We start from the raw sequence: 23,837 nt of genomic DNA on the forward strand, positions 1-23,837 counted from the left end.
CGCCAATTAAGAGCGTAAAGCCCATTATAGCCTACATTTACCCTTTGGTGATTTTTGGAAGATTACACATTAATGAGCCATGTGCATGATTGGTGTTCTAGGTTTATTAACCTATACTTTGCATTTAATGCCCTTAATTACACCTTTTAGAAGCCTTGATGGAGAAAAGACAAGATTGTTGGTCTTGCTAGTGGGGGTTGGGCACCACTTTAGGGGGGAAATAAGAAAACTAGTTGGTTTCCCATTTGAAGCATGTGGTCTTTGTCTTGCATTTATAAGACTTGATAGAGATATTTCAAGAAGGCTTCTTGGCCTTTCATTCACTTGGATAGGAGGGTTTTAAGGGAAGGCTAGGCTAGCCAAACTTAGAGCCATTGAGTGCAAAGTGAATTATTGGCTTTTCGCTCTCCCTTGCAAGAGACTTAAGGGGAAAGACTCTTGCATTTCTCTATTATTTTCTCATATCTCACTCTCATTTCTCTCTTTCTCTCCCTTTCACACCCTCCCTTCTCTCCACCATCCACCACCGCGCCGTGCCATCCTTGCTGCCGCGCCACTGCCGTTTGCCACCGTTGTGCCACGCCATTCACCACTGTCCACGCCGTGCTGTGCTATCCGTGCCGCCGTCCATACCGTCGCCGTGCTGCCGCGCCGAGCTGTCCTTGTCCTCATCGTCGCCACGCCGTCCTCACCGCCGAGCTATTCACCGCCGCTGCACTACTGTGACACCATCACCGTTCGTTCGCCGTCACCGTTCATCCATCTTCGTATGTAGTCCAACTGGTTTCGTAAGTAGTTCTTCTAATTTGTAGATAGGACGTTATTCTATACGTGTCGGACCTAGGTTAAGTATTGTTTGAGCTTGTTCTACCATGACATTGCTTGTGCCGTAGGTAGATCATATGTACCTTGATTCGGACTTGGTTCTTCGTAGTTGGATTGAGTTTCGAGTTTAGATTCCGTGATTGTTAGGATTGATTATTGCTTGTTCTAAGAAGAGGAAGCACGTATAGCAATTTTGTAAGGTTTGATCATGAAATGCTTCTGCTATTCTTATTCTCTCTATTAATCGCCGTGTGAGTTTATATGTTTCCTTGACGCACGTATATAGGTGAAGTGTATGTGCGCATGTGATTGTTTGGTGCAACAGAAGTCTCATGTGGTTACATAGTTATGAGTTTATGAGAAACCGACGTTATATGTCATCTTGCGTGTGTTCATCTTTATAAGGGAGGTTTGTAAGTAAAGTGTGTGCAGTTTTGCATATCGAAGAATAGCGATTGTTCACATATGATTATTTTAGTGCATTTTTATGTGTGCGAGATTTTAGATGTTCTAACCATGTAAGCATTAAACACTCTTGCATTGGCCTATGTAAAAAACAATAATTGGCTTGAGTGCTTGATATGCTTGCGTGATCACATAAATGGTTCCGTATCCGTATGATTGCGGAGGACAATGCCCGATGGATTTCGGTTGCCGTTCGCGGATAGATTTTGGAACGATGCTCTTAAGTGAACACCATTTTCGAGTGAGATCGAAATGTTGTCGTGCCCGATGGATCGGGACCATGCTCGATTACGCCGGATGACCACCGACGCTAGTGTCGATCGTGGCCGTGAGCGGTCGTAATAATCGAAACACGTGTGGATGCATTGTGCATGAATATGTGATATGAAGTGTTATTGATTACTATGTGTAATTACTACATGACAATTAGAAGCGAGGCTTTACGTGTGATTATTTGTGTGAATTGCATGTGCGATGAGAGGTAAGAACTAATGTGTGATTATTTGATTGTGTTTTTGGCATGTCAAGAAGATGAAGTTATCTTTCATGTAATTAAATAAGGCAAAGCAAAGGGTTTGCTATCGGTTTGCCATCAACTTGTTAAGTCCTAGGTTTGGTGTGTTTCTGAGACAAGGTACTCTCCTATATGAGGCTTAGAGGATTTATTTATTGAGTTTTACTCATTTGTTGTTGTTCACTTCTTTTCAGACTCATAAGTATGGATAGCCTCTTCGTCCGTTTTGGGTACCCCGTTGCTAGGGATGTGGACGTTACCGAAGTGATGGTAGCGGGTTATCGAAGTGGGGGTAGCGGGAAGTGATCTAACCTATAATAAGTGTACCACTATGGTATGGGTCGATGAGGGCCTAGAACACTTGGTTCCTCATCGTTTGTGGCCTGGTTCTTGTGGTTCGATGGGGATCTATTTGGTCCTCTTCGTGGGTTTGATGGACCCCTGGGTGATCTTGGCGGAGCCCCATTAGACCCCTTGGTGGGGAATCCTCCCGATGGCATCGTGAGTGACCCCAAGTCTAACTTGGACTATGATCCCGAGCCCGAGCCATAGAGAATCGGTCTCCCGTGGTGGAACCACTTTTTGGAAGCCACCCTCGTAGATAGAGGAGCTAAGTCTAATCCCAACTTCTTTTGTTTGAATCGGAAAAAGGCCCTTAGTAGCGGGTTTGTATTTTGCTAACGTCCGGTTGTTAACAATGTGTGTGTGTCTATATATATATATCAAGTGTGTTTTTGTGTATGTGTTTTCTATGCTATCCCCTTTATGTTGTTGGTTGGGAGATTTTGAATTCGTTTCCGCGTGTGTTAATCAAAAGATAAAATGGATGGGTCGGCAATGCCTCCTGAGATGTCGCAATTCAATGACCTATGAAGGGAAGTCGTACGCCTGAGCCTGGGGGAAATAGGACTGGGGCGTGACAATTTTATTATGGTTGCATATCATAACAAATTTATATATACCATGTTATAGGCAAATACTACATGGTAGATTTTGGTTATGCATCACTTCTAGGATTTTTAACTCCGTTTAAAGGTAAACAGTATCATTTGAACGATTATAGGAGGACTGGGAGACGGCCAAGAACAGCAAGAGAATTGTTTAACCACAGACACTCTTCACTAAGGAATGTCATTGAGAGGTCATTTGGGGCATTAAAGAATCGCTTCACCATTTTGAGATACATGCATCCATTTAAAATAAAAAAAGCAATCACTTATGGTAATTGCTTGTTGTGCTCTCCATAATTATATTCGTGACCAAGACAGGATGGATAAAAACTTTTCCCTTTATGGAGATTCGGAGTACCTATTTGGATCTAGAGAAGTGAAGGTTGCAGATGATACATCACATGAACAGGCAGCTGAGATAAACATGCTTAGGAAAAGTATTGCAAATAAAATGGCAAGGGATTACAATTTGCTCAAGATTCCATGATATTGTGTTTCCGACTTTTGTAATATTGTTTTTAAATACTAGTGACGATGGGAGAGAATCCGTATGTGTCTTGAGTTTTTGAGTGCCTCTCTTGTTTGCTAACTTGTTTAAGTACGATCTTTAGGCTGTACACATAAGCACGAAGTGATGAATTTCAATGGTGTTTCTTGTGTGTGTGTGTGTGTGTGTGTGTGTGTGTATATATATATATCACCATGTTTATACATATCACCATGAGATGGGAGTAGTTCATTTGGCACTCATCAATATCGTTGATGGCTAAGAAAAGAGTTGCCCTTAGGAGGCATGAAAATCGTTCTATGGCTAGTTTGGCGATGGATCCGGTGTTGTTCGAAACCATCATGCAGAGTAATACACTTAAAGCTCGGCTGTGAGCTTCAAATTGAGATAGAACACTGATAGGAGTGATAGAGTGAAGAGTTTATACCAAGTATATACCATGTTTATACATATCACCATGTATATACCAAGTATATACATATCACCATGTTCACCATGTTTCCTTCACTTACAAGAAAAAGATAAATTGACGAGTGCTCCATGAGAATTAAATACCAAGTTTAAAAAAGCACTTGAAAAAAAATTGGAATAAAAATTTTGTGCAGATATCAAACACATTTCTGTTCTTTTTCTATTCTAGGGATAGAAATTTTGGTCAGTTACCAAATGCCTTCAAATGTTCAAAAATTGATCCCGGGCATAAAATAAAAACAAATCATTTCTAAGCAGAAATTATTTTCGAGAACAGAATAGTTACCAAACGCACCCTAAGTTAGCAACGTAAATAGACATAATTTTTCAGTTATTAAAAGTAGGAACCATGCGAGGGAGTTTGACCCTTACAAGGAAATCATAGAGACATTGAAAGCCATATCAAGATTGAGAAAAATAGAGAATTATACTTTTTTTTCATTAGATCATTTTGCAAAAAAGAAAGACCATCGGCAAATCTTCATGAACATGGATAGCGATTAGGAAAAAGTCAAGTGGATCAAGTATAAGTTCACATAGCGTAGTTATCACTAGGATGTTAGCTACTTATTTTAATTCTTTTATATGTTACGTTGTTATAATGTGAGACTTATTTGAACTACTTATTTGTACTAGTTGAGACATGTTTATGTTCTATTGCGAGACCTATTTCTAATTGGTGTTCTCTTTATTGAGTGGAGTTTATACATACATATATATATATATATATATATATGATGGTTGATAAGTGTTCTGTTGATGGATGATCTAGATAATTTGTTACATCTCTCATTCTAATTTATATTTTGTTACTTTAACTAGTTATTGATGATTCTCCTAAAAGGGAAAACCATGAAAAAGAGGAAGATGAATGTGCCGTGCTTACGGTAATTGTTTATCAGACAATATACCGTCACAAAGAACTGTGCATAACCTCATCATACATAGAAAATGCATGGTTAAGAGAGTTGATGGACATTGATGATAATCCGATAAGCTGTTTTCTAATGTTTAGAATGGATAGAACCGTATTTAATAATTTAAGGTATGATTTAGGGACACAATAAGGTCTCTAAGGATCTAGGAATATTGATATTGTAGAAATGTTAGGAATGTTTTTTCATATCTCTAAGGATAGAAATGTTAGTACAAGAGCGCTCTCAGCACTATGGTAAAACCATGTGCAGGCTATTTGGCTTAGTTTAAGATAAAGTATGTGAAATGGGAGTAGATTTGATCCAATCATCTAATTAACAATTTAAGGAAGTTCCAATGAAGATAAGGAATTATCAAAGATTTTATCTGCATTTTAAGGTAAGTTATAATTGTACAATAGAAAATATAAACTAAATATAAATCAAGCAATATTTGCGTTCTTGTTTTAGGATTGCATTGGAGCTATAAATAGTACACATATCCCTGTGGTGGTACCTGCGAGCGACCAACTTCGTTTTATCGGTCAAAAAGGAACATAGACGCAAATGTATTGGCCATGTGCAATTTCAACATGGAATTTTCTTACGTTTGGGCCGGTTGGGAGGGAACAACTCATGATACTCGTAACTTTTATGAAGCTATTAGGAGACGTGATTTACAATTTCCTCATCCTTCGAAAGGTTCGTTAATTAATGGTTTTTATACATTAATAAATGCATGTGGTATATGTTAACTAAATTTACAACATTTTTGTGTAGGTAAATACCATTTAGTAGATGCTGGATATCCAAATTACACGGGTAATTTGGGTCCATACAAAGAAGTTAGATATTATTTGCTTGAGTTTCAACGAGGTCCGGCACCTACATGCTATAAAGAACTGTTCAACCGTGCCCACTCCTCACTGCAATAAAAAATTGAGCGTGCCTTTGGCGTATTGAAGAAGAAGTGGAAGATTCTAAAGATTATGCCAAGTCATCCATATAAAAAGCAAGTGAAAATTGTGATAGTGGCAATGACTTTGCACAATTATATACGAAGAAATGTCGTGAATTATGCACATTTTACGGAGTAGATTTGGATCCCAATTTATATACCGATAATGTAAATGAGGAGGGTAGTGCTTCAAATGATGACTCTGCTTCTAATATGGCACGTTTATGTGATCAAATAATTATAAGTTTAGGAAATATTTAAGGATGTTTGTAATTTTTAAGAATAATGAATTTGCTTCATCGAGGCATATGTTACCATGTTTATTGTATTGAAAGTATTTTTATTTGGATTACAATTTATATACCAATGATGTAAATGAGAAAGGTAGTACTTCAAATAATGACTTTGCTTTTTACATGTCATGTTTACATGATTAAATAACTATAAGTTTAAGAAATATTTAAAGATGTTTGTAATCTTTAAGGATAATGAATTTCTTTCGGCGAAGCATATGTTACCATGTTTACTGTAATGAAAGTATTCTTTTTTAATTGAGAAAGAGACCACTTTGATGTGAATTTTTTTCAATTGAATTTGTTTAGCGAAAAAAGAAATTTTATTTTTTTAATAAAATTTTTTACACGATATCTTTTAACATTGTTGTCGATATTTAAATTAAAAAAATTGCAGATATTTTTTCAATTTTAAACTTAAAAATTAAGAAGCTTAAATTAATAATCCAAAGGGACTTTTCAAATGTGTTTTTACTAAACTACTTTTCTCTTAGAGTTACTTTTCAAAGTAGAATTTACCAAACAATCTTTGCATTTCCTCAAGACCCTTTGGAAATGTTGCGCCAAACACACTTGTAAGCTAAACAGCTTTGCATTTCCCCATAGCCTGTCACAAATGCTGAATCAAACGCACCCCAAATCGATCGACTCAATTTCCTCAAATAAAGTACATGTCCAGCAACTCGGGAGCTAGCCGAAAAACACCGAGCCCAACAAAAATCCGGCCCGACCTGAATTAACGGGCCCAGTTCTGCTTGGGCCAGGTCGGCGGGCCCAAATAATATTTGGAATTCAGGTCGGTTTAAGCCATTCGGGCTTCACCGGCCCGAAATGGCCCGGTCCTAATCAGTCCGGGCCGAGAGCGCCAAGCCCGAAATATCCGGGTCGGGCCAAGGTTCTCTCATTTTTTCCGTTCTTGTTATTTTCCCTCCACCCCTCCGGCTTAAACCCTACGAGGAGAAAACAAAGCAGACCTGTTCTTGTTATTTTCCCGCCACCCCTCCGGCTTAAACCCTACGAGGAGAAAACAAAGCAGACTTCAACACTCTCTCTCTCTCTCGCGCGCGAGTGGCAAAATTCGCAGGATTCTATCGGTCCGGCGTTGCAAGAATCTCGCCTCGGACAACTCGGTCTGTCGACGGTCTCGCTCTCTCGCTTGGGAAGGTAATTCGATTGGAATTCCTGGGCTTGATGATCCTCCGCTTGCTGTCTCTGTTGTTGCATCGCGCGCTTTCCAGAGTAGCTTCGGGGCGCCGGCGAAGTGGGGCGCCTAGGGGAAAAATCGATTGAGTTATCATAGGTTGTACGCAGAAGTTGATGGGAACGAGTTGTTCGAGGCTCGGGTTCGGGTTTTTTCTCTTTTCGATTGGGGGATAGTGTTGGGTGGAGTGTGCGTTCTGATGGGTCAAGGTGAACTTTTTTTGCAAATTTCGATGCTCTTTTGTCATGTCAGTGGTGAAATGGGTTTTATGTCGTGAAGTGAGGTTTTGAATCGAATTAAGTCCGTTGGTGTTGGTGACCCCTGAAAGAGGGAAAAAAAAGAAGAAGATAATGAAAGAACTCTGTTGGTGTCAGCTTCGATGTTAAAATATTGAGTTTGTCAGTTAAATTACCCAAAGAAGTTCCCAAATGGGTTTAACCGATAACCCGGAAAATGTCCCCCGTCGCCAAAAGACACAAACTTGATTGGACCCGTAATTCGGTCGGCCTTAGCAGGGTTGATCTAACCAGTAGCTAATGCTTCTCTATTTATGTACCTAAGTGTTGGGAGATATAGCTAACACCTTCAAGTCCATTGGAACTGCTATCTGTATATTCAGTGGTTAATCAAAGCTATATGTCTATCCTTGATTGTAATTAGCAGCTGCAGTTAGCCTTCCGAGACAAATTTTTAGTTTCCGCAGACGAGTGTTGCATTTGGGGTCTGAAATCTACATCTGCGTATAGTTCTTGAACCCCAAATGATAGAGTGGAAAGAAAGACTTGCAATGAAGTCATTTTAGAAGAAAATGATTTCTATGTTTTATATGTGCATTGGATTCAAAGAGAACTCATTGAAGATCCCCAAGGGTAAGTAAGAAAGCAAGGAAGTAACAGTTGGAATGGTGTATAGGACAAGTTACTTGGGGGACACACAAGGATAATCATCTCTGGTTGATTGGTTCACTTGGAACTGATAATGTTCTTATATTTGTTTGTTTGAAAGGATGGAGACTCAGAGAGAAAACTCGTTAATAGCTTTTTCACTTTCAAGCTTTTGCAGTTACTGCAATTGGAAATATATATCGTCCATTAGTGCATCATCAATTTTTTTTATCACAATGGAACTGATAGATTGTCACATGTGCACACATATTCGCAGTTTTTCTTTTGGCCTTTGTGGGTGGAATTACAGATATTGCGAGATTTTATTTTATTATGTTTATTTGTTTTTTGGTAACCAAGGTGTCCGGGCCAGCTTGCGCGCACCTCGATTATTCCTCGGGGGAGACTAGCACAACAACCCACCGCCATGGACCCCCACTTAAATCACAAGTGCTCAGCTGGGGAATCGAACCTGGGACCAGTGCGCCTAACCACACAATCCCAAGTACGTCCTAACCAACTGAGCTACTCATGGATGGGTTTATTATGTTTATTTGTTCATTCTTTTTTTTTTTTTTTTTTAAGATTTGAGTAAGTGTATTCTTTCTCTTTACCTACGAATTGTGGTACATGAATTCTCTGATTGTATACTGATCCTGTTTTAAATTACTTTATTGGGAGCATGATATTGATACATCATTCTTTTTTCCCCATACTTCAAAAGTAATGATTTGCCTCTTTCATGTTTCCAGCATGATTCCAAGTATTGGAACCAAAACCGAGTTGTTAAAATCTCTTGTGGTCTCAACTGGACCATGTAGTCGGAATCCACATATGTCTGGTTCTTATCAATGCAAGATTCCCTTAGACTTAACCTCGAGGAAATTTCTGCTGCTATCAATGAATTATGGAGGAACACAAGCTAGAGCACGCACAAAGAATATTTTTAGGAAGTATAGCATAAGTTCAAAAATGGCTGAAGGTCTTACATACAAGGATGCCGGTGTGGATATAGATGCTGGCTCAGAGCTTGTTAGGAGAATTGCGAAAATGGCCCCCCGGAATTGGAGGCTTTGAAGGTCTTTTCCCTCTTGGTATGATATCCTAGACCTTTATACTTTTAATGCTAGTTTAGTAAGATTCTTTCGTTTTTTTTCTGTTGGTGAGAAGTTTAGTTAAACTCTAATTGGCAGAACAAGGCAATCTGTTATGTATTGCGGTAAACTCCAATTGATGTTCCAGCTCAAGGAGAATTGTTATGACAGGGTTGAACTCCTTTGAAATTATGCCATGTGCTAGATCATGGCAGGAAAAATTTGATTAGATGTTGTTGTTTATATAAAGTTCATTTGAGGCTTGTACAGACTAATGTTACCATTTGTGATTGTAAGTAGAGCATTTCGCTTCAATTATTTTTATTATGGAATGTAGGTGCACGAAGTTCAGAACATGTTAAATGGTTATTATTTTTCTGCCATAAGCAATAAGATTACTGGTTTCAGGAATTCCTTGATTGCGATTGGCTGGTTAAGCCGAACCGAAAATTATCTTGGGCTCTCCCTCCATTAGGAAAGAAAGGACATATAGAAAACTTGACTTTATATGATAGCTGGAAAGTACATCAGTGTGGTAGAGGAAGTCCTTAGTTTCTACACACTCGAATGGTTATCCCCATTCTTTTCACCGAGGCTTCTGAGACACATGAGGATATATCTCACTTCAGCCCTATCTATGCCATGAAAGATAATTCTAAATTATCTAGTTCAATGATTGAATGTCCCAACTGTTATATTAATTTATACTTAGTCCTTTGTTTCTGAATAAACCGGTCTTAGAACAGCCGGTTCATGAACTTGTTTATGCTTCTCATTGTACTTAATTTGTTCTGAGGAATATTTTTCTTGGACTCTCGATTGCATATTCTTGTTGAGCTTGTTTTTGTTGTGGTTAAACTTGGATGGCAGTTGTTTCAAGATAATGTGTATTTGCGTGTAGGTTTTTTACTAGTTAATAATTAGTTTTTCATGAGCAGGGGATTCGTACCTTGTAGCTGGTACAGATGGTGTTGGGACTAAATTGAAACTTGCATTCGAAACTGGGATCCATGAAACGATTGGAATCGACTTGGTATTGACCGGAAAAGATGATGGTCTCTTACAATCTATTTTTGTGTGTCTAACACTCTTATTTTAGGTCGCGATGAGCGTTAATGACATTGTTACTTCTGGAGCAAAACCTTTGTTTTTCCTTGATTACTTTGCGACAAGCCATCTTGATGTTGACCTTGCTGAAAAGGTAGCAGCTGATCTTGTATATCATAGCTGACTCCTAGAGCTGTTAAAGTTTACTTGAGTTAATACAGAGTTTATGCAGGTTATAAAGGGCATTGTGGATGGCTGTCGGCAAGCTGATTGTGTGCTTTTAGGAGGAGAGGTAATTACGTGCTTTATATTTCATTTTATGCTACTAATTGTAATCCTAGACAAATTTGGTCAGAATTTGGAGGTCACTTCTTTTCAGCAGCTAAGCAATTTCAATGGCAAAGTGGGAGATTGTGGGACTTAAAGCAATTAAGTAGTCCAATAGATTTCACTATTGAGCTGTTGTTCTTGTTTCGGTGAAAAGCGAGCTGTTGTTCCTGTTGGCTTTTGCTACTATTTAATTTGGCATTCTCTGTCCCTGGAAGAGTTTGTTGTATCTTTTCTTCATTGTGAGCCGAACAAAAATAAGAAAAAATTGTTGACTTACAGAAAGGGTGTTTGAAACTGCACGATTACTTGATTTTCGATACTGTATGAAACTAACATAGTCAATTTGCCATCCAGACTGCAGAAATGCCCGATTTCTACGCGGAAGGCGAGTATGATCTCAGCGGCTTTGCTGTTGGCATAGTGAAGAAGGATTCAGTTATAGATGGAAAAGACATTGCTGCTGGTGATGTGCTCATTGGCTTGCCGTCAAGTGGGGTGCATTCGAACGGTTTCTCTCTTGTCAGAAGGTTAGTTTTATCCTGACCCAAGTATGCTCACGTGTGCCCTCTCATTCTATGATCTTAATTTGCTAATTCTTTTCCAGAGTTTTGGCCCGAAGTGGTCTTTCCTTGACAGACCAGCTTCCTGGTGAAGCTGTGACGGTAGGTGAAGCTTTGATGGCTCCTACTGTTATTTATGTCAATCAGGTATCTCTCTCTTTCTTTCACGCTCTGATATATTTCCTCAAAAATGTAGCTGGAGTATTAAGACTGAAGCAAAATATTTGAGCCAATTACCACCCTAATCATAGCTGTCGTTGATGTACAGGTTCTTAACCTTATCAACAAGGGAGGTATCAAAGGATTAGCCCACATTACTGGTGGTGGGTTTACTGATAACATACCGCGTGTATTCCCAAAAGGCCTTGGTGCCACCATCTATGGCGACTCCTGGATGGTTCCTCCACTATTTAATTGGATTCAAGAGGTTGGTTTTTCGATTTGTTCTAGACTAGAATCTTAGGTTAAGGGAAAGAACCTACTCAAGCATTGTATATGATATCATAGAATGTAGTCAAGCTATTGCTAGCTCTTCTTAGTAACTTAGAAGGTCGAATACATGCTTATGTGGTTTAGTGATTTCTTCTCCTCTATTAGGTGGGAAACATAGAAGATTCTGAGATGAGGCGGACCTTCAATATGGGCATTGGGATGGTTTTGGTGGTTAGCCCTGAAGCTGCCCTTCAGATACTGGGCGATAATGAGATAACGGCATATCGCATTGGTGATGTGGTTAACGGCGAAGGGGTGAGGTACTGCTAGGAAAAATTCTGTACCCTTCTAAAATATTTTGTATTTTTCATCGTTGTATTATAGTGAATAAGTTCTACGTTGATGTAAGGCCCTTTTTTTCCCCACTAGATGTGCATGATTGACTGGTGAAAAGATCAAGGAAATTCTAGTTTTTTTCGGGTCAGAGGGGAATTGTAGTTGTGCTGAATCTTTTCAAGGCAATTTTAATTCTCGAGCTGAATTTTGATCTTGACATGATGCAGTAATTTTTTTTTAATCCGTTCTAAGCGTAATCTGCTTTTTATGACCCTTCCTGTGTGCTAGAGGTAAATTTGCAGCCTTGGGGGTTGGAAAGAGCATGTACAAAACTTGCAGAAGAGTTACTTAGCTGATGCAGAATGATTTTTGTCCTGAAGTTCTCATCTCTGTTTGCATCATATGCTATGACATTTGAGTTGTTCTGGTTGTTTTCCTCTTAACAAAGAAATTAGTCACGTACCAATCAGGCAACTTAGTCATATGGGACTCTGCAATTTTGTGCAAAAAAGCTGTAGAAAAGAATGAATGAAACTTTCGAGAACTTTGCAATTTTTACAAAGTGCCGCGACTCTACAAAAATGCATGGACAAAAATGGAATTTGGTGCGAAAATCATTAATGCTGAGCAGGGTTTATCTCGCGCTTCGGTTTTGCATCTCATTGTACTGAAGGTATGAAATTTGCCTTTGCAGCTTCATCTGTTCGTAGAATTTAGCTATGAACTCCTCTGCTCTTGTGTCAATACCTTGCTCTTCCTCAATTTCCATTCTTCCATCCTCCTCGTCAAAACGAGTTTCCTCTTCCCCTCCATTTTTGAGGAAGCTCTTCCTCACAGCTTCATACTCATAGCATAGCCGGTCGTCGTCGTCATCGAACTCTGGATCGAAATCGACATGGGGCGGTGCATCTTCACGTGGACAACCGGGGTCTTCTCAAAGGAGAGCGCGAGCTCTCCATACCAGATTTGGCTGCGTGGCGTCGCCTGGCCGAGGGTTTTGAGGAACTTGGGCATGAGGCGGAGCTGCAACTTGAACGCCCCGCCTTTCCTCACCCAGAGCAACGCTGCGCGCAAGAGGTTCCATGCGCTGCGAGAAGCGCTAGACGACTTCCTTGGCATTCTTCTGACTTTCAAGCTGAGTAGTGTTGCTTTGAGAGAAAGTAGTGCAGCTGCAAAAGATAAATGACAGAAGATGAAAAGAGCGTGCGGAGCTGTTTATGTCTAGGATGATCTGAGTGAACGAGCCCAGTTATAGAAGTATTTATATATGGATGGAATTTTGTGTGGCACGCGGTGTTGTGGAGAGAGAGTGGTTTGGTGTGGGGACGTGAATAGTGGGCGGTGGGATCTGGTGAGCAACACGCGGTTAGCTGTACTTTGCTGTTAGAAGTCCCTTCATTACTCTTTCCTTTTCTTCTCATGCAAGATATCGAAATTCTTCAACTCGATTGATCTTGATGAGTGCATTTAAAATTGTTCCATTCACATGCGTCGGATAAATTTCACCAACAGGATCGCCAGCGTGCTCTCAAGGTTGCTCGGAGTGAAAAGTCATTTATTCGAATGCATCATATGCCGTATCTATGCTTAACGGTCAATTACTTAATCCACATCTCTTCATAGAGTCAACAAAGAGCAATTGTTTCATTTTCAGTATTGTGTTAACGAGTGCCCCCCTAAGGGCACTGGTAAAACAATCAATTGAGCAAACTTTACATTTTCAATATATTGATTATTTTTATATAGTACGCAATTAATATCATAAAGATTGAATTATTTCAAATAATATAGACCTTAAATATAATACGCGATTATGTTTTGGAAGCTACCAAGCCTTTATTTTGTCAGAAAATTCTTCTCCGTTTTTTTTCTTTTTATGGTTTTCCCTATTTTTTGGCCAAATTGATGAATGTTTAAGTGCACTCAATCCCATGTCATGATATGTACTTCTGCTGGTATAGTTGGGGAACTCGAAAGAATATAAAAAAATCAAAATTTATTTCTAGCCTTGCTTTATCTTTCACATTCACACTAGCCAATTTTGTTTTCCTTCTCAGTCGAGCTCACGAATTAGACTTGAAGATTGTGGCAAAATTTTTCTTTTAAAAGATCTTGATCTCCCGGCTCACCGACTTGAACGCGGGAAGAACTCAACAAGCAAATCCTCAACCTACCCATTAAATTTGCATTCAAATTATGAATATTCATATCATTACCATGAAGTTTTAGTTTCCCCCTTTTTCAAATTTTCAAAATTTACCATTATTTAATTTTTTTCGCATTTTCGATTGGCGACGCTCAACATTACATTAAATCCAGAAGGAAGTCAATCATTGATCATTCATGACCCCATGAATGGTAGGCTCCATATTTTAATTCACAAAATCCTAAACAAAGGTCGAGGGCTTCTTTGCCTAAGTAAACGGTTGTTGATTGTAGAGAGAGAGAGAGAGAGAGAGAGAGAGAGAGAGAGAGAGAGACTAATGGAAGAATGATGGGCTGTCTTGTTGCCTGGATCCTTCTAAACCGTGTAAAGGAAGCTTCACTTATTGATAGGATGTTTCGTTTCTTTATGAGTGATTATCAGTCAAAATCTTTCTTAGTCAACAATTGATTATTTATAATACAATACAAGTAATAGTTAAAGTCCTTAAAAAATGCAGCATAGAGAGTGAGAAAATTGACAACCCGAGTCATTGGGGAAAACATTAAGTAGGCCAAGAATCTATAGTTTCATGTATTTCAAATTGAATTTTTTTACATTTTGTTTGGTTTATGTGTGGTTCATGAACATTGGCTTTTTTTTTTCAATTTAAAACACTCATAAACTTTCACTTTCTGCCACCCTATATAACATTTCCATGAAATTTTTCAATAATATTTTAAAACTTAGAGGATAAAAAATGTTTTCCTTTTTTTTTATTGATCGAAACCAACAGACAAAATGTTGAGTCTAGTTTATAGATTTAGGAAAAAAAAGAAGGTCACAATGAACACAAATTTCCATTCAATTTAAAGAAATATTGATTTGTCACTTTCTTCTGATTTCCAAGACAACAAAGCAAATTGAGCTGGACCAAAATCGCCGGTTTGGCCCAAATTTCATGGCAGTTCGTGGGCAACCAGCAAGACATCGTTATATTGTATTAATTAAAAAAATTAAAAGAAGGGATGTGGTGCCAATTTGCTAGATTTTCTGAGGCCGGCCCTTGCCCTGGCCTTGGTGAGGGCTAGCCTCGCCATATTTGGCGAGGGGAGCCCTCACCGGGGCTTGCTTCTCACCCAGGTGAGGCCTGGTGAGGGTTTGCAACATAAAAATAGAGAAATATGAGTGTTACCAAACAGGCCCTTAGTTGCCTGATTTGTACGTGACTAATTTCTTTGTTAAGAGGAAAATAAGCATAACACCTCTAATGTCAAGCAGGGAAAAATGTCAGAAAAGTGTGAAACCTACTGCATTGATGTTAATTTAGTCATAAACATTTTTATTGTGTCCATGTAGTCTTAAACCTTTTGACCTAATACTCCTTCAATCCTTTTGGCTAATTTTGGCCGAATATTGCTGAGATGGAAGCTAGTTGGCTTATGTGACACTGACGGCGCTGACGTGAATAATTTTTAATAATATTTTACTTTTTCTAGATTTTTTTTCTTTTTTTTTCTTTTTTCCTTTCTTCTTCCTTTTATCGACAATTGTCTAGGTTTCCATGGAAAAGAAAAATAACAAAAATCCATTTGGTTAAGTCAATTAATATTTATATTCCCCGAAATAGAAAAGTGGCCAGGGAATAGATTTGAAACAGAAACAAGAAGTACAAAAAAAAAATACACTTCTTTATTCCCAGGAACAATTTCTAAAATAAGGTTATTTTCTCTTTTTTTTTTCTTTTCTTATTTTCCTTCCTTCTTCTTCCTCCTCTACTCGGTCTTCAGGCCTCGGCGATGGTTAGTGAGGCTAGACCTCGCCCAACCACAACGAGGTCGGGCTTGCGATGGTCGAGTGAGGTTGACCTCGCGGTTGCTAGGCAAGGTCAAGCCTTAACGGTGGGTGGGCAAGGCTCGACCTCGTCGGTCCTTGTCTTTGGCCGGTCGCTGACCATCGCCGAGGCTCGGCGACCAGCTAGAGGAGGAAGAAGAAGGGAGGAAAAAAAAGAAAAGAAAAGAAATTCAAAAAATTAGAAAAATCTCAAAAAAGCATTTATTTCCAAATCACAAAAATTTTTTAGGGTCGTACCAAACGCTTTTCTATTTTTTTTTCTAGGTTTAATATCACGAAAAACCCTAAACTGGTACACCTATGACAAATTTAGCCTAAACTATTTTTTTGACCACAAAAAACCACAAACTGGTACACATGTGACAATTTTACCCCGAACTATTTTTTTAAACCACCAAAAATCACAAACTGGCACATCTGTGATAATTTTATCCTGAACTATTTTTTTGACCATCAAAAACCCTAAATTGATATACCTGTGATAATTTTACCCTGAACTAATTTTTTAATATTATTTTTTTACTTTTTCAATTTTTTTTTATTTTTTCTTTTTCCTTTCCTTTTCTTTTATTTTTTCTTATTCTTCTTTATCTTCAACCTATGGCTGGTCGTCGACCGGCCAGAGGCAGGGGCCGGCGAGGTCGGCCCTGCCAGCAGCTGGCGAGGCCGACCTCGCCAGCAACTGGCGAGGTTGGCCTTGCCCACCCCTAGCAAGGTTCGACCTCGCCAGTTACCGGCGAGGGGTCGTCCTCACTGTCGCTGGCGAGGCTCGGCCCCGCCGGCAACTGGCGAGGTCAGCCTCGCCTAGAAGCGACGAGGTTGAGCCTCGCCAACGACAGCGAGGTTGGCCTTGCCCACCCCTGGCAAGGTTCGACCTCGCCAGTTGCTGGCGAGGGGTCATCCTCGCCGTCGCTGGGGAGGCTCGGCCCTGCGGCTTCTGGGCGAGGCCGACCTCGCCAGTTGCGGGCGGGGCCGAGCCTCGCCAGCGGCGGCGAGGACGACCCCTCGCTAGGGGTGGGCAAGGTCGACCTCGCCGATTCTGCGGCGAGGTCGGCCTCGCCGCCGGCGGGCCAACCTAGTGCCAAGCCGGCCCCCGCCTCCCGGGTCAGTTCTGCCGGACCTTTGGGAAAATAAAGAAGATGAAGGAAAAAAAAAAAAGAAAAGGAAAGGAAAAAGAAAAGAAAAGAAAAAATAAAAAAAATTCCAAAAAGTAAAAAATAATATTAAAAAATTAGTTTAGAGTAAAATTGTCTCAGGTGTACCAGTTTGGGGTTTTTGGTGGTCAAAAAAATAGTTCAGGGTAAAATTATCACAGGTGTACCAGTTTGGGATTTTTGTGGTCAAAAAAATAGTTTAGAGTAAATTTGTCACAAGTGTACCAGTTTACGGTTTTTCGTGGTATTAACCCTTTTCTCTATTCCTATAAGAGAAATTTTGTACGGTTACCAAATGCGTTCTTCTGATTAGAAACTCGTCAAGGAATAGAAATAGAAAAAATTATTTAAAAAAAAAAATTATTCCCGAAAATAGAAATGTTACCAAGTAGACAAATGTCATGGAAAAGAATGAATGAAACTCTCGAGAACTGTGCACTATTTACAAAGTGCCGCGACTCTTTTACAAATATGCATTGACAAAAATGAAATGTGGTACGAAAATTATTAATGCTGAATGGGGATTAGCGCGCGCTTCCGTTTGTCATCTCATCGTACTGAAGGTATGAAATTTGCCTTTGCAGCTTCATCTGTTCGTAGAATTTAGCTATGAACTCCTCTGCTCTTCTGTCAATCCCTTGCTCTTCCTCAATTTCCATTCTTCCATCCTCCTCCTCGTCAAAACGAGTTTCCTCCTCGCCTCCATTTTCGAGGAAGCTCTTCCTCACAGCATCGTACCCGTAGCATAGCCAGTCGTCATCATCGTCAAACTCTGGATCGAAATCGACATGGGGGTTTATGCACGGGATGTGCGGCAAGTGACACCGCATCGACCCTGGGCGGTGCATCTTCACGTGGACAACCGGGGTCTTCTCAAACGAGAGCTCGCGCTCTCCATACCAGATTTGGCTGCGCGGTGTGGCCTGGCCGAGGGTCTTGAGGAACTTGGGCACGAGGCGGAGCTGCAACTTGAACGCCCCACCTTTCCTTGCCCAGAGCAGCGCCGCGCGCAAGAGGTTCCACACGCTGCGAGAAGCACTAGACGACTTCCTTGGCATTCTTCAGACTTTCAAGCTGAGTAGTGTTGCTTGAGAGAAAGTAGTGCAGCTGCAAAAGATATATGACAGATGATGAAAAGAGCGCGCGGAGCTGTTTATGTCTAGGATGATCTGAGTGAACGAGCAGAGTCATAGAAGTATTTATATATGGATGGAATTTTGTGTGGCACGCGGTGTTGTGGAGAGAAAGAGTGGTTTGGTGTGGGGACGTGAATAGTGGGCGGTGGGATCTGGTGAGCAACACGCGGTTAGCTGTACTTTGCTGTTAGAAGTCCCTTCATTACTCTTTCCTTTTCTTCTCATGCAAGATATCGAAATTCTTCAACTCGATTGATCTTGATGAGTGCGTTTAAAATTGTTCCATTCACGTGTGTCAGATAAATTTCACCAACAGGTCGCCGACGTGCTCTCAAGGTTGCTTGGAGTGAAAAGTCATTTATTCGAATGCATCATATGCTGTATATATGCTTAGCGATGAATCGCTTAATCCACAGCTTTTTATAGAGTCACCAAAGAGCAATTTGTTTATTATCAGTGTTGTGTTAACTAGTGCCCCCTATGGGCACTGGTAAAATAATCAATTGAGCAAACTTTACATTTTCAATATATTGATTTTTTTTATATAGTACGCAATTAATATCATAAAGATTGAATTATTTCAAATAATATAGACCTTAACTATAATACGCGATTATATTTTGGAAGCTACCAAGCCTTTATTTTGTCAGAAAATTCTTCTCTGCTTTTTTTTTTTTGGTTTTCTCTATTTTTTGGCCAAATTGATGAATGTTTAAGTGCACTCAATCCCATGTCATGATATTTACCTCTGCTGGTATAGTTATTTATTTCTACCCTTGCTTTATCTTTCACATTCACACCAGCCAATTTTTGTTTTCCTTCTCAGTCCAGCTTACGAATTAGACTTGAAAATTGTGGCAAATTTTTTCTTTTAAAAGATCTTAATCTCCGGGCCGACCTTAACGTAGGAAGAAATCAACAAGCAAATCCTCAATGTACCCAATAAATGTGCATTCGAATTATGAATATTCATATCATTACCGTGGAGTTTTAGTTTCTCCCCTTTTTCAAATTTTCAAAATTTACCATTATTTAATTTTTTCGCATTTTCGATTGGTGACACTCGATATTTACATTCAATTTAGAAGGAAGGCAATCATTGATCATTCATGACCCCATGAATAGTAGGCTCCATATTTCAAATCACAAATTAATAAACAAATGTCGAGGGCTTCTTTGCCTAAGTAAACGGTTGTTGATTGTAGAGAAAGAGTAATGGAAGAATCGTGGGCTGTCCTGTTGCCTGGATCCTTCTAAACCGTGTAAGGAAGCTTCACTTATTGATAGGATGTGTCGTTTCTTTACGAGCGATTATCAGTCAAAATCTTTAAAGTCAACAATTGATTATTTATAATACAATACAAGTAGCAGTTAAAGTCCTTAAAAAATGCAACATAGAGAGTGAGAAAATTGACAACCCAAGTCATTGGAGAAAACATTAAGTAGGCTAAGAATCTATAGTTTCATGTATTTCAAATTGAATTCTTTACATTTAGTTTGGTTTCTGTGTGATTCATGAACCTTGACATTTTTTTTTTCAATTTAAAACGCTAAAAAACTTTAACTTTCTGCCACCTTATATAACATTTCCATAAATTCTTTCAATAATATTTTAAAACTTAGTGGATAAAAGTTTTTTTTCTTTTTATTGATCGAAATAAAACCTTAAATTTTTAATTGACCAACAGACAAAATGTCGAGTCTAGTTTGTAGATTTATGAAAAAAATAAGGCCACAATGAACACAAATCTCCATTCAATAGAAAGAAATATTGATTTGTCCCTTTCTTCTGATTTCCAAGATATTGAACTTGACCAAAATCGCCAATTTGGCCCAAATTTCATGGCAGTTCGTGGGTAACCAGCAAGACAACATTATATTAAATTAAATTTAAAAACTTAAAAAAGGGCTGTGGTGCCAATTTTTAAGATCTGTCAAGGCTGAACCTCGCTAGATTTGGCGAGGGGAGCCCTCGCCGGGGCTCACTCCTTGCTTGGGCTCGCTCCTTGCTTAGGCTAGATCTATCGAGGGGAGCTCTCGCTTGGCTGGGCCTCGTTTGTGGTGGGCGGCGGTGACCCTCACCCAGGCGAGGCCAACATGCCATCGGCAAAAGGAAGAAGAAAGGAAAAATGAAAAGAAAGAAAGAAAAATATTATTAAAAATTATTTACGTCAGCGCCGACGGTGCCACATAGGCCGACTAGCGTCCACCTTAACAATATCTGGCCGAAATTAGCCAGAAGGTTTGAAGTGACAGTAAGTCAAAAGGTTTATGACTAAATTGATACAATTAAAAGGTTTAGAACTAAATTAACACCAATGAAATATGTTTCACACTTTTTTGACATATTTCCCTGCTACAACATTAGTGGTGTTCTGCTTGTTTTCCTCCTAACAAAGAAATTAGTCACATACCAATCAAACAACTAAGGGCTTGTTTGATAACACTCATATTTTTCTATTTTTCTGCTCTTTTGTTTCCCAAAACAGAAAATGAACAAAAATTTGTTTGGTAACGTCAGTTAATTTTTCTATTCCCCGTAATAGAAAAGTGGTCAGGATAGATTTGGAACAAAAACAAGAAGTAAAAAAAATCCACTTCTTTGTTCCCGACAACAATTTCTAAAACAAGGTTATCTTCTTTTTTTCTTCCTTCTTTTTTCTCCTCTAATTGGTCGCTGGGCCTCGGCAATGGCCGGTGAGCCTCCACGGCGAGGCTCGACCTCGCCTAGCTACTGCGAAGTCGGGCTCGCCATATGGGGAGCCCGACCTCGTCAGTCCTTGTCTTTGGCCGGTCACTAGCCATCATCAAGGCCTGGCGACCAGCTAGAGGAGGAAGAAGAATGGAGGAAAAAAAGAAAAAAATTAGAAAAATCTCAAAAAATTAATAGAAACTATAAAAAAATTTCACATCACAAAAAAATTATAGGGTCGTACCAAACGCTTTTGTATTTTTTTCTATTCCGAGAATAGAAATTTTGTACGATTACCAAACGCGTTCTTCTGCTCAGAAACTCATCAAGGAATAAAAATAGAAAAAACCTTTTTTAAAAAGAAATTATTTTCGGGAACAGAAATGTTACCAAGTGAACAAATGTTGTGGAAAAGAATGAATGAATCTCTCGAGAAGTTTGCACTATTTACAAAGTGCCGCGACTCTTTTACTAATATGCATTGACAAAAATGAATGTGGTGCGAAAATTATAAAATGCTGAATGGGGATTAGCTCGCGCTTCGGCTTAGCATCTCTTTGTACTGAAGGTATGAAATTTGCCTTTGCAGCTTCATTTGTTCGTAGAATTTAGCTATGAACTCCTCTGCTCTTGTGTCAATCCCTTGCTCTTCCTCAATTTCCATTCTTCCATCCTCCTCCTCCTCGTCAAAACGAGTTTCCTCTTCGCCTCCATTTTCGAGGAAGCTCTTCCTCACAGCGTCGTACCCGTAGCATAGTCGGTCATCATCATCGTCAAACTCTGGATCGAAATCGACGTGGGGGTTTATGCACGGGATGTGCGGCAAGTGAAACCGCATCGACCCCGGGCGGTGCATCTTCACGTGGACAACCGGCGTCTTCTCGAACGAGAGCTCGCGCTCTCTATACCAGATTTGGCTGTGCGGTGTGGCCTGGCCGAGGGTCTTGAGGAACTTGGGCACGAGGCGGAGCTGCAACTTGAACGCCCCGCCTTTCCTCACCCAGAGCAGCGCTGCGCGCAAGAGGTTCCACGCGCTGCGAGAAGCACTAGACGACTTCCTTGGCATTCTTCTGACTTTCAAGCTGAGTAGTGTTGCCTTGAGAGAAAGTAGTGCAGCTGGAAAAGATAAATGACAGAAGATGAAAAGAGTGTGTGCAGAGCTCTTTATGTTCAGGATGATCTGAGTGAATGAGCAGAGTTACAGAAGCGTTTATATATGGATGGGAATTCTGCGTGGCACGCGGTGTTGTGGAGAGAAAGAGTGGTTTGGTGTGGGGACGTGAATGGTGGGCGGTGGGATCTTGCGAGCAACACGCTGTTAGCTGTACTTTGCTGTTAGAAGTCCCTTCATTACTCTTTCCTTTTCTTCTCATGCAAGATATCGAAATTCTTCAACTCAATTGATCTTGATAAGTGCCAATTCACGTGTGTCGGGTAAATTTCACCAAGAGGGTCGCCGGCGTGCTCTCAAGGTTACTCCCAGTGAAAGTCATTTATTCGAATGCATCATATGCTGTATTTATGCCTAGGGATTAATCACTTGATCCTTAACTCTTTAAGGAGTCGCTAAAGAGCAATTTTTTCACTATCAGTATTATGTTGACGAGTGCCCCCTAAGGGCACCGGTAAAACAATCAATTGAGCAAATTTTACATTTTCAATATATTGATTATTTTTGTATTATACGCAATTAATATCATAAAGATTGAATTATTTCAAATAACGTACACCTTAAATATAAAAACGCGGGCATTATATTTTGGAAGCTACCAAGGCTTTATTTTGTCAGAAAATTCTTCTCTGTTTTTTTTAATGGTTTTCCCTATGTTTTGGCCAAATTGATGAATGTTTAAGTGCACTCAATCCCATGTCATGATATGTACTTCTGCTGGTATAGTTGGGGAACTCGAAAGAAAAAAAAATCAAAATTTATTTCTAGCCTTGCTTTATCTTTCACATTCACACTAGCCAATTTTGTTTTCCTTCTCAGTCGAGCTTAGAAATTAGACTTGAAGACTGTGGCAAAATTTTTCTTTTAAAAGATCTTGATCTCCGGCTCGCTGACTTGAACGCAGGAAGAACTCAACAAGCAAATCCTCAATGTGCCCAATAAATTTGCATTCGAATTACGAATATCCATATCATTACCATGAAGTTTTAGTTTCCCCCTTTTTCAAAATTTCAAAATTTACCATTATTTAATTTTTTCCCATTTTCTATTGGCGACACTCAACATTACATTCAATTTAGAAGGAAGGCAATTGTTGATCATTCATGACCCCATGAATGGTAGGCTCCATATTTTAATTCACAAAATACTAAACAAAGGTCGAGGGCTTCTCTGCCTAAGTAAACGGCTGTCGATTGAAGGGGGACAGTAATGGAAGAATGATGGGTTGTCTTGTTGCCTGGATTCTTCTAAACCGTGTAAGGAAACTTCCCTTACTGATAGGATGTTTCGTTTCCTTATGAGTGATTATCAGTCAAAATCTTTCAAGTCAACAATTAATTATTTATAATACAATACAATTAATAGTTAAAGTCCTTAAAAAATGCAGCATAGCGAGTGAGAAATTTCACAACCCAAGTCATTGGAGAAAACATTAAGTAGGCCAAGAATCTATAGTTTCATGTATTTCAAATTGAATTCTTTACATTTAGTTTGGTTTCTGTGTGGTTCATGAACCTTGACATTTTTTTTTCAATTTAAAACACTCAAAAACTCTCACTTTTTGCCACCCTATATAACATTTCCATAAAATTTTTCAATAATATTTTAAAACTTAGAGGATAAAAAATGTTTTTTTTCTTTTTATTGATCGAAATAAAACCTTAATTTTTTAGTTGACCAACTGACAAAATGTTGAGTCTAGTTTATAGATTTATGAAACAAAAAAAAGGTCACAATGAACACAAATTTCCATTCAATTTAAAGAAATATTGATTTGTCACTTTCTTCTGATTTCCAAGACAGCAAAGCAAATTGAGCTGGACCAAAATCGCCGGTTTGGCCCAAATTTCATGGCAGTTCGTGGGCAACCAGCAAGACATCATTATATTAAATTAACTAAAAAAC

General features: G+C 39.2%; 2 protein-coding genes and 1 pseudogene across 2 annotated transcripts; 1 reads left to right on the forward strand and 2 right to left on the reverse strand.

Annotated features, from left to right (window-relative positions):
* Positions 1-7,858: 7,858 nt before the first annotated feature.
* Positions 7,859-11,997, forward strand: LOC115693897 (phosphoribosylformylglycinamidine cyclo-ligase, chloroplastic-like; annotated as a pseudogene).
* Positions 11,998-17,332: 5,335 nt separating this feature from the next.
* On the reverse strand, positions 17,333-18,006 carry LOC115669210 (uncharacterized). Its single transcript, XM_030590484.2, has one exon. It carries the CDS (start codon positions 17,989-17,991, stop codon positions 17,458-17,460), a length of 534 nt encoding a protein of 177 aa, XP_030446344.2. The 5' UTR covers positions 17,992-18,006; the 3' UTR covers positions 17,333-17,457.
* Positions 18,007-21,165: 3,159 nt separating this feature from the next.
* LOC130134857 (uncharacterized) lies at positions 21,166-21,931 on the reverse strand. The gene has a single exon (XM_056302607.1). The coding sequence runs from the start codon at positions 21,825-21,827 to the stop codon at positions 21,291-21,293; it is 537 nt and encodes a 178-aa protein (XP_056158582.1). The 5' UTR covers positions 21,828-21,931; the 3' UTR covers positions 21,166-21,290.
* Between the last annotated feature and the right edge of the window lie 1,906 nt (positions 21,932-23,837).

This window comes from Syzygium oleosum, unplaced genomic scaffold (assembly GCF_021117445.2).
Source record: "Syzygium oleosum isolate NSW1041296 unplaced genomic scaffold, Sole_v2.1 Sole_v2.24, whole genome shotgun sequence".
In the NCBI taxonomy this organism is placed as follows: Eukaryota; Viridiplantae; Streptophyta; class Magnoliopsida; order Myrtales; family Myrtaceae; genus Syzygium; species Syzygium oleosum.